This window comes from Thermobia domestica, chromosome 16 (genome assembly GCF_964235325.1).
Source record: "Thermobia domestica chromosome 16, izTheDome1.hap1.1, whole genome shotgun sequence".
Lineage (NCBI taxonomy): Eukaryota > Metazoa > Arthropoda > Insecta > Zygentoma > Lepismatidae > Thermobia > Thermobia domestica.
Window position 1 is genome coordinate 11,158,875 of NC_137469.1, and position 12,118 is coordinate 11,170,992.

Genomic DNA, 12,118 nt, shown 5'->3' on the forward strand with positions numbered 1-12,118 from the left:
TGTTTTATTTGAGAGCACTTTTCGTTTTTTACGTAACGATCGCCGTAATTGATTTCCATGAGCACTAGTAAAGGGCAAAGTAGATTCAGATGAATTTTCAATAGTTGTGGCTGATTTCTTAGTAAGCTGACCATGAGAGGTAGACAATGGGATATCATCCTGCGACGTTGCCAGATTGGGCGCGGCAGTTTGTAGCACTGAGTTGGTCGAGGGCCACTGAATCGGGTCAACATAATCTTGTAAGGCCGTAGTACTTGGCTCAGGTTCTGTTATGACATCATGACATAAAGTAGGAAATTCTGTAGGATCCTGCACCAAAGGAGGGGGAGCTCCAGACACATCACGAACACTCGTGGAAACACTGGGCCTTAAAGAAGTAGACAGTGAGTTTAACGAGTAATGCGGGGTTTTCGGGAGATTACCAGTGGATAAAGCTGTCATACGAAGGTCGTCCTGTTTGTGCTGAGGACGAGGTAACTGACGAGGTGGTACCTTGCATTGGGAAACAAGATGATCCGTACTCAAACAGCGGAAACAGGTATGCAGCTGTCCAGGATACACAATTGAAGCCTTATAACCCATGAAGTGGAGTTTAGAGGATATATGTTTCCCCAATTCTGTATAAACTGCGCGAACACCATTCAACACAGGGTATTTTAAGTGAGTGCCCCACTTTTCATGTACTATTTGTTTAATCTCTCCATAGTCACGCAAGGTATCACGTACTACATCATCACTAAGTTCACACGGTAATTCAAAAATACGGACTTTAGTATAGTTAGTAGTAGCATCCAATATATTCACCACAGAGGAAACACCAGTCGAATGACGGAAGGGAACAAAGTCTGGCAAAGTACGTAAAGCTTGTTCAAAATGCAGAGCTGTATCCAGTTTTACATATACACAGAAGTCTTCGTTGTTTAATTGAATTGCAATCACTTTGTTCATCAGATCGGAAAAATTTTCACTTAACCATATGTGTATTTCAGCCGGTGACGGTCGTAATTGTCAGAAATTCTTGTCAAACTCAAATTTTAACGTATTTTGTCGAATTGCTATTCATAACGTAGTACTACTTAACACAATTTCCAGTAATTAACTCCACTATACAGTCCTAATCACAGGACAAAAAAAACTAAAGAAAAAAAACAAAGGAAACGCAGGATATGCTTTCACGGAGCGCTCAAAAACACCTCCACACACCATGAGAGCTCACGGTGAGCTGTGACCTCTGAGCCCCGCGCCCCTCCAGAAGTATTACTTACCCGAAGAGGTCGTGAAAGAACTTTATGTGTTTTAGAGTTATGGTTGAAAATACATCATACAAAAACACACACATGATAAAGTCCTCGGAGTTGCCGTATCAGGATATAAAGAATTGAGGGAAATAAGTAACGAAAACAACGCCTTCGGCGTTAACCTGTCACAAAATAAGGAACTGAGCAACGACAGGCAACGCCAAACGTGTTGCTCCTGTAAATTCCCGAGTCAGCTGCCATGCCCGTTCTGGAATCAACTTGGACTTGAATGTCATCGAGTTGGCACGTAATAGCTTAGTGACCCCGAAAACATAGTAATGAACGATGGACCCTGAGGGATTCGACAGTATCCTTGATCATCTTAGATGTTATATTTTTCACTCCTTACCCCATATCAATGCGAACCAAATTTGGACTTAAAATGTATCGGGCAGGTTACTAAACATCTCAGCGACCTAGAAAACTATGAATTTGACACTTAATATCAACCGTTTAGAATTATTTTTACATATCATACTTTCTCACTCCTGGAGTGTAATGGGGGCTGAACGTGATCTTAAACAGCATCGCAAGTGCCACTATTCATCTCAGCAACTCTGAAAACTGGAAATTTGACACTAACATCGATCATTTTTTAAATCCACACCCTTACATAATTACATTAAATTTGATTCAATTTTATTGGAGCTTTCGCTGAGTTTTCTCCTGGGTAGACTCACACACGAACGCATATACAGACATCAAACTGAAAATAATAATACTTTGCGTTTCTTAACAATTACACATCTAATTTGGTTTTATTTGTTCCGAATTTTTAACGGTAATGCCAATACGTTGTTAGACAGTATTGTCTTTTGTCATACATCGTAAGGCCACTGAGGTACTCATAATGTATATAACCAACTTCTGCACAACAAAATGCATTGTCGCACGTAAAATGTGGAATGTTCAGACAGCCTTTTCACAGTGTAACGAACAGAAAATGTCTTAGTTTTATTATTTACACATATTCTGAAGAGCAGAGATCGTAAATATTTCCTCTCCTCTCCAATGACAGTTGATACTTACAAGGGACATAACCCAATTGTCCGACTCCGATTTCAATGACATCTTTTTTTTTCTTTTGCTGATAGAAGACATGGATGTATTACTTGTTATGACAGAAATTTTTGCCATGGTGCATGTTTTCTATTTTTCTTTAAGACTTGTGATATGGTTATTAGAGATTACTGCAGAAGTCCCTTACTACCCTTTGTAAAAGGAGTGTAAATAAAAGAACAACCATGTAGATACATATCAGGCCTAGGGGGAAGTCGTATGGTAGGTATGACCTTGACGGCAGCCATCTTGAAATCCGCCATTTTGAATTAAGGTCAAGTTTTAAAAATGGGAATAGAGTAATATGATACATAATTTCGGGCTAGAATTTTATCCGAAATACAATGGTGAAGTTAATTTTAAGATACGCTCATTTGAAGAAAAGTTACAGACATATTAATTGTTTATACTTACTATGTGCGTAAGTCCCTTACCTTCGCTTCTAACCCGCGTATTAATGATAATAAGTGGATAAGAGCTTGTTAATGCATATTATGAGTAGAGGGAATGATACGGTAAAGGTATCCTTGACGGCAGCCATCTTGAAATCCGACATTTTGAATTAAAGTGAAGTTTTGAAAAATGAAAACCATAGCATGTGACACCTCATTTAAATGTAAATTTTCCCAAAAAGACAATAGTGTGCTTATTTTTGTTCTATAGCTAACTAGTATGAATTTAGGACTGCTTCTAATTTGCACCAAACGTCCATTATTCGATGTTTCAAATTGGCAACACTCCTAATTGTCACAGCATGTTTTAAGATTCTAACTGGCACTTTGTAATTGTTGCCATGGCTCATGTTTTCTAAATTTATTACATTCTTTTTAAGAGCTGCGATTTGTCAGTTCGTGAATAGTATTGGGATAAGCATCCAGAAATCTTTCTGAATTTTGAAAAATTGTCATGTAATTATTTATTTCCTATGCCATGTAATTATTTATTTCCTATACCTGCCCTTAAAGAACTCGTTTACTGACATGAATCATCGCACAACGAAAGAACTTCAACTTTGCATTCAGGTAATACCGAAGACGCAGCTTGTAATGGATAGTAGATGAGACGAGAAATAAGTTGAAAATTCACTTCAGAAAAGGAAACGAAATATGATTTTTGAGTAAATCAATGGTCTTTTGTTTTGTTTTATATTTATTTCCTTATTGTATGTTTGTTTATTTTCTATGGCAATTTTTTAGCTAGTCAGACAAAAAAAGTCATTCGTTTTCTAGTGATTGTTGTCGATGGTTCATGTTTGTAAGATTTATAATCAGTATTGATCGGGAACTCGATTAAGTTACACCTCTTTATAAAAAAAAGTTACCTGTTTTCATACTATGTTCATGGAACAAACAGTGTGTTGGGAACAGTCATATTATGCCTCTTTGACATTTCTCTCATTGCTACTGTTCCTTTAAAGTTGTATTTATTAAAAATATTTTATTGTTTGTCGTTTGCGCAACCTCTAGGCTACATTTCTTGATAATTTTGTGTTCGTATAACACCAATTTCCTTTAATTTCATTTGTATTTCTTTACGTCACATACGTCCACACGTTCCTCATGTATTCTGGTTTAAAATAAATAATTACATTGCAAGTCTTCAAAATTCAAAAAAATTTCTGGATGCTTATCCCAACACTATTCACGAACTGACAAATCGCAACTGTTAAAAGATGTAATGAATTTAGAAAACATGAGCCATGGCAACAATTGCAAAGTGCCAGTTAGAATCTTAAAACATGCGGTGACAATTAGGAGTGTTAGCAATTTGAAACATCGAATAATGGACGTTTGGCGCACATTCGAAGCTGTCCTAAAGTCGTACTAGTTAGCTATAGAACAAAAATAAGCATACTATTGGCCTTTTGGGAAAATTTACTATTAAAATGAGATGTCACATGCTATGGTTTTCATTTTTCAAAACTTCACTTTAATTCAAAATGCCGGATTTCAAGATGGCTGCCGTCAAGGATACCTTTACCGTATCATTCCCTCTAGGCATAATATGTATTACCGAAGCTTTTATCCACTTATTATCATTAATACGCCGGTTAGAAGCGAAGGTAAGGAACTTACGCACATAGTATGTATAAACAATTAATATGTCTGTAACTTTTCCCCAAATGGGCGTATCTTAAAACTAACTTCACCATTGTATTTCGGATAAAATTCTAGCTCGAAATTATGTATCATATTACTCTATTCCCATTTCAAAAACTTGACCTTAATTCAAAATGGTGGATTTTAAGATGGCTGCCGTCAAGGTCATACCTACCATACGACTTCCCCCTAGGCCTGATATGTATCTACATAGTTGTTCTTTCATTTACACTCCGTTTACAAAGGGTAGTGAGGGACTTCTGGAGTAATCTCTAATAACCACATCACAACTTTTAAAAATCTTAGAAAAATAGAAAACGTGCACCATTGCAAAAATTTCTGTCATAACAAATAATGCATACATGTCCGATATCAGCAAAAAAGAATTTCATTGAAATCGGAGCCGGATAATTGGGTGATATCCCTTATTAGCTACAACAACAGAGTCTACGCCATAAAAGCATGTACACTGCTGCACGTAAACAATGGTGTCTAGAGTAGATACCATATTACAGGGTTTTTGAACCTGAGGATCGCTATCCCCAAGGCAGTCGCGAGAGCGCTTCATGAGGGTCAGGAAGATAAGCGGAAGAGATAAATATAATTATAATCTAATACCAGAAAACATTTTTAAATGTTATTTTGAATTTTGTTCTGATAGGCATATTTGTTATTCTTTTCATACTGATATGAACAACAATAAATAGGTCTACTAAACATTTTCAACAGGTGCAGAGATGTTAAAAATCAATTTAAATGAAAGAGGTACGATATGAAACTAATGAGAACTGCATATTGAAATACCAGAAAAATACAAATGCAACAAAGCCTGGATATTGAAATACAATTTGAATTGAAAACTAATGAGATACCTGTGCGTCGTATGGTTTCACTAGTGCGGCAATGTCCGGTTCAATCTTCGTGCCGCCCATTATCAAGTCATTTAAAATACTCAGTAACTATTTTAACAGCTTTCCAAGTTTTTTAAACCAAAATTAGAAATCGTTATTTGTTTATCATATGACCCAAAATTAAGAGAGTAATTTAATTTTCAAATTTTCAAACAGTCTCTATGTGGAAACAATATGACGGATCAGATTCGATATTTATAATATGAATGAACTGACCAAATTTGGTTTTAATCCATTCGCTTTTAGAGAAGTTATTGTATTCACTACATACAAGAAATGGATTCTACTATTATAGAAAATACATGAATATCGTGAGATCCCCGCAATAGGTATATTAAAAATCGCACACAAGCTTATCACAAACCTTATCACAATCTTATCACAATCGAGCACAAGCTTAAGGGGGTCGGTGGCAAGAGGATGTGATAAAATATGGTCGTGATAGGAATTAGCTTGAGAACCACTGCTACATTGTATTGTGTGTGTATATGCAAGGAAGGATTTTACTCACCTCAAAATCAGTATCCTGTTCACTCTGAATTTTGCCATGCTGTAGTAAATTTTCAGGATTCTTATTGGGATCCTAATCGTTTGCCTAATAGTTTTATTCATTCGTGTTGCTTCTATTACCATTTTCTTAGGACATACTCCGAAACAGAAACTGACTTCTTGTAAGCATTTTGCTACTTACCAAACCAAACCACTCGACTTAATGGCGCGATTGTGGACCTGTGCTGCTTTACGCCATCTGTTAGCGATTGGTGGAACTACGTCCAGCCTAGCGCCGTCTGCGTAGTCCTATCACTATCCGCCATTTCGGAAGATTTCTTGACCTTGTGACGTCACGTCTTTTATTCACATAACTCCTCAGTTTGCAGCCTCAAAACTCTGGGTGGACGCCAAAAATTGGGGAAGCATCGGTCGGGGATCGAATCTGGAACATGAATCCAACGCTGTAACCACTAGAGACTACGGAGTCTGCTTCATTTTGCTACTTACCATGATCTATTTGCAACAATTTGCAGGTATCATACTTTCAACGCGTATTCTGCTGCTATTTATCCAACAAAAACCAAAATTTCCTTCACAGTTATGATTAATAATACATCAAAGTAGCTATGCAACTCAAATGAGTACAGGAGCTCTTCCGTGGCTAAGCGGTTAGCGTACGCGCCTTTGGCGTGGGAGACCCTGGTTCGATTACCGGTGGGAGCTCATGTGGTTCGGATTCCACGTTAATCAGTAGGTCCACGTCTCATATAGCCTCGCTGCTGAAAGGGACGCTAAACTAAAATCAACTCAACTCAACTCAAATGAGTACAGAAGTCTGCAGCCAAAAAAAAATCATGACTGGAATTCAAGGATGAGTAAACGCCTTTAATGCATGCAATAAAATAAATTCCAAAATATTACATGTGTCACAAACCATCCTTGTAACAAATTTTATTGCGAAATCTGTTTTTTCATCCAATTAGCTCAATTTATTGCTTCAGGCTTTTGAAAAAGGAGAAGATTGTTAGAAACGTATTCGTGTCACAACAATTGGCGCAGTCTCTGACGTTCTGTTTCATAATTCTTCAACACTCCGGTAGCTGGTACCAGAAGAGATTGTGTAAATAATTGCACTTATACGTACATACAAGAACTGCACAAAGACGTTATTTCAGAGGTATAACCCGCCGACAATTGAGGAAAGGAGAACTCAGCCAAATAGGAGTGATTGTTCAACACCGAGCTCCTAAGGGTACATCGAGAGAAGAGAAAAAAATAGAACTTCAAGACAAGACGGCTTCCGAGGCAGCAAGAGTTGGAACATCTGGAAAGCCTTGCGGTGTTAACCAGGGGTTGTAATACAAAGAGTGATCTACAGTATATGGTAGTCTTTTGAGATAGTCCTATCGCCAAGAGATACTTTGTGAAAAATTAAGCAATATTTTTACAAAACTTTACACACCACTTCTTAACGAAATAAGCATTGTTTTCCGTCGGCTTGACCTCCTATTGTACACCAAGATTGGCACTGGCCATACAAGTTATAGCTACAGCCCTTGGCGACAGTCGGCTATGAGAACGCAATACTATTTGTTTTGGATAGCATTAGAGAAACACCAACACAAAATTAAAGATTCTGACCCTCTCCGATAGCTTGAACCTGAAAGTGTGGCTTTTACTAAGACCATGCCAGGCCAAGAAAGAAGACACCAACTGGAAAGTCACCAGAGGAGGAGGAGGATGCTAGCTATCAATCCAGATGCCACAAGGATTATAGCAGGGGAACAACAGAGGTTACACATTCAAGAGAAGCCATACTAAAGTAATGGAAGCCACCCAAGCAACCCAAACAGACATTGATGCGTTTCTGAAATCTCCCACCTGGGAAGATACTAAAAGTTTGCAGTAGATTCCCACTAGAATACTTGGAGGACATCATAAACAAGAAGATGGTTCGGGATAAATTCCACATAGTGGACAGTTACTACGAACACAGTCTTCTTCAAAGCAGATGACACAAAGGATACCTTGAAGATTTTCCATCGTAAGGACTATGGATCACCAGCGGTGAACCCACTTAAAATACCAGGACCTGCAAAGAGGAACAGTCGGAGAAGAGAAAAATGTACAAAAAGAAAAACAAAATGCCGGCCCTTATGCGAAACACTTGAACAGCAAGCAAATAGAAGTGAAAACCAAACAGAGAAACTACACAGAAATAAGGAATATGGCTCTTATGAGGACCAACAAGAAGTAATACACACACAGGTGACCTACCAAATGTCCGAAATAGAGAAATCACAACCAGAGTTGAAACCTGTCCGCCAAGAAGGGCACAAAGAAACAACCAACACCCAGGAGAAAAATCAAACTGCTGACGATGAGGAACCACAACTAGATGTAGGAACACCAGAACGACATAAGGATGACTTCGAGCTAATACAGAAAGTAAAAGAAAGAAAACGATAGAAGAAACAAAGAACAAACCAACCGAAGTCAAGAATCCAAACAAAACTTCTACCAGAAAGTTATATATATATAAACACATACACTTGTGTATTCAAAGGAGTGGAGGCGACAACCGTCATATCACAACAACATTAAAACAGCAAAACATTAAGTTCACAAACCTGATAAAATTCAGACATAAAATGATCCAGCACCATTACTGATACTATTTTTCAACAGTGGAGAGGAAGTAAGCAAACTAACATTCAATGGATTGAGATTTGCAGGGAAATTTTACAAAGAGGAAAACTCGATGCTACGATCAAGACCAATGTCATCCTGCAATTGCTACCAATATGGGCATCGCCGCTTCAAATGCACCATGCAGCGCATCTGCTTCCGATGTGGTAACACACACAGAAAATAATAATGTAACAAATCCACCAACAGAAGCTTCTGGCCAACATACAAAGAAGGCACACACAGGCAGACAGCAGTAAATGTCCAAAGAGACCAAAAATAAACACCACAATTACCAGAATATCAATCCAAGATCATACCATCACATCAAGTGAAACCGGCCCTTACGAGAGCCATGACGATATACAAGAACTAACAACAGAAGAAAACCAGCAACTAGAGTCACTGTCTACAAAGCAGCTAATCACAATGCAAAGAAACACCAAAAAATCAAATATTAACTTGGACCATCACAGTATTAACCATCTCCACCCTATAGACTGACAGAAATCAAATGCTGCAAGCCACTAAATATGTTTTCTCCAAAACAGTGAATGCAGTAACCACAATCACAAAAAAAATCCATATAACAAAACCAACCTATGTAGTAAAAGTTAAGCAACAATTAACAAACCACGGCCCACGAGAAACACACACGAAAAGCAGCGAGAAAGTTAGGTCCCAGAAAGAAAGCAGTGGAAGTGAAGGAAGAAGACAGAGGAGATAGGTTCAAATTGCCAACAGATGATCACACAAGTACCGACAATGGTTCACGAGACAAGCAATTTGCATGCTCAAAAATAACAGATGTTCCACTAACAATACATTACAGACAACATAGATTTTAACAAAATAACAGTAATTGTTAGATTTTTACAATTTACAGATAATTTATTAATTTATTATTACAGGAATTTTTACATTGATTTTTCCCACCCCTTCCAGTGTGGTTTTCCACCTAAATTGCCTTTGCATAAAGCATGATCGATACATGTGTCTTTTCCTGGTAATCCAGGTGTTTGTACCTCTATCAAAGCCAACAGAGCTAAAAATATTGTCTCACTTTCCTCTTCTTTCTTCTTCATCTACACATCTTTGTTAGCTTCACGGAAAATGTCTTCGTTAAGATAGGAGTCGCGGCACTAAACTTCCCACCAACAGATGTTTCAGGTTACTAACTACCTGGAGGAAAGGTACGCAATCAGATGGTTGATGCCTTACTCTGTCTGGATACCTGCTTTCCTGAGGGTCATTTTTATTCTGATTTTTCTGTTTTTATTTCAATAAAGTGTCATAACTGGAGAACGAAACATTGGATCAATGTCTGGTAAATTAACTTAGTACCTAGGTTCCATTAATGTACCAATGCCTATGAAATAGGTGCGGTGATGGGGTAAGTCTTGAAGCATAGGAGGGGATTATAAGATCTTCTAGGAACACAAACTGGCCCATTTGGTTGTCATAAGTCTGCACTGTAAGTACAGAACATGCATTGTAAAGAAAAAGCTTTCTAACACCAATTGATTTTTAATAACGGTGTTCATTACTGTGTTTGTCTGCTGATTTGGCATTTTTCAGTTGCTGTTTTGTCTTACAACATATAATGCAAGTCACTTTTCAATTGACTCAACACTACAACATGCATTGCAATGTTATCAGATCGAGTATATTTTACACCCTTTTCTACTGTTGGCTCATAAATAAATATATATATATGCGCCACAATTGTGTCTGGGATACTGACTTTTTGGCAGCTGCGAATTCTTTTCTGAAGAATTGTCCACAACTTTCGCTGATGCAAATGAGCTGTTCAGGAGTTTGGCCTCCTTTCGCGATCGGCACATCAGTATCCGAGACTAACGTTACAAATATTCCATGAAGCCGCATAGCGAGAATATCCTCTTTGGCTTGTCTTCAAAATTTGAAATGACAGTACTAGTAAGAAAAATACAAAATAAACGTTCGTCCTGTATAGCCTTCGTATAGGACAGGAAAATATAAAGTAAGATCTACGACAATCTTGTATAGAGTAACTCTTGGCACAAATTCCATATGCATTAGTATATTACTGGACTCTAGGCACAAAATAACTACGAGGGTGTAGTCCCCTAAACGGTAACTAGCCTCTAACTAGCATTAATTAAAAAAATAATAACTACCACGTTTCTCTACTCGGCCTTCGTTCTATGTTTCGTTCTTGAGTTATGAGCTTTTTATATCGTTCCTACCAGTTCCGAAATGACACATTTGTCCATCGATATACATGTTTTTGCTTGCTTTGTGCAGCCATATACATGCCACGTTGACCTTCCCATTTCACTTGTCGGTGGATATATAATATTCTGTGTCTCTTAACGGCTCCGAAAACACTAACGGCAATGTTCCAACGTTCTTGTCACCGATATACAATTGGTTATGCTCGGACACATTCTGATCTTTTGAAAAGTCTTAGCTTAATTCCATGTTTAGGGCGGATTACAAGGCCTGCCATTGGTTTAAGGTCTTCAGGTTTTTCCAGAGATTCAATTCGGAAATTCATCACGATTTTTGACAGCACAGATTTCAATTCCATCATTGCAAACTTCTGACCTGAAAAACAAAGTATTATTTGTTTTAATGTAATGTTATTAAAATCAATAAAAATAAATGTAGGGTAGGGGGCGAACAGATGGCGCATCACGTGACTAACATAGAAAGAATACTCCGTTGGTGCCAATCTTTTACAGTGAGAGAGAAGACATGACAGTAGGAAGAGTGAGAAGATATGATCCCGGTAGACCAGAAACTGAAGGTACAGCACACTTTTAAAGTTGAAAATACGTGTCAGGTACGTGAAATATTTTTTATCGCTACTATTTTCTGTACGTTATGAATCTTATTTACTCAGTAATTAAGACAATTTCGAGCATATGTTCTGGAAGCTTGTTGACTACTCTTTTCTAGTTGCTGTGTACAATCAAGTAGGTGCTGTCCACTAGCGAGCTGTCTGGAAGACATTTTCATTGCCACGTAGTGGGGTCAAATGGCGCAGTTTAGGGTGGGACAGATGACGCACATTTTCGTATATATAAAAATCGTCGAAAGTTTGGGTAAACCTTGTCACACTCTGATATTTCCTATTTCAGTTCTAAAACTATATTCTCTAGCTGGTCTACGTTCCTAAAATTATGTATTCTAAAATACATTAGGACTATGTCAATACATGTGAATGATGTGTGAAAAAATACAAAAGATAATATAGAAATGTGTATTAGGAATAAGAGTAAATATCTGTCTTGTTCTTTAACCCTAGAAAGCCTGAGCTATTTCGAAAACTTTCTGGTGGTGTTTATTTGTAGTGTTTTTATTTTCGTACTTGGTGTACATTAATAAATGAAAGAAATACCCATAGCCACTTTCTTTTGTAAAATGAGGGGAGCATACATGAGTTTAAACGAATAAATGAAAAATGCATTGAAAAGGTAGCTAATGTAAGAGACACATTATTATAGGAACAAAATTTTCTGTCAAAGAAAGTAGTCACATGAGTTACTTTGAAATGTTGAACTTTGCCATGGACAATGATATTACC

General features: G+C 37.5%; 1 protein-coding gene across 2 annotated transcripts in view; it reads right to left on the reverse strand.

Moving 5' to 3' along the window:
• Window positions 1–9,409: 9,409 nt before the first annotated feature.
• Window positions 9,410–12,118, reverse strand: part of LOC145672911 (cytochrome P450 4C1-like) — an 80,654-nt gene continuing 77,945 nt past the window's right edge. For both annotated transcript variants that reach the window (XM_081742113.1, XM_081742112.1), the window contains one exon: window positions 9,410–11,136. In XM_081742113.1, coding sequence (XP_081598239.1) covers window positions 10,961–11,136 — 176 coding nt within the window. In that variant the 3' untranslated portion in view covers window positions 9,410–10,960. The remainder of the gene's footprint in view (window positions 11,137–12,118) is intronic.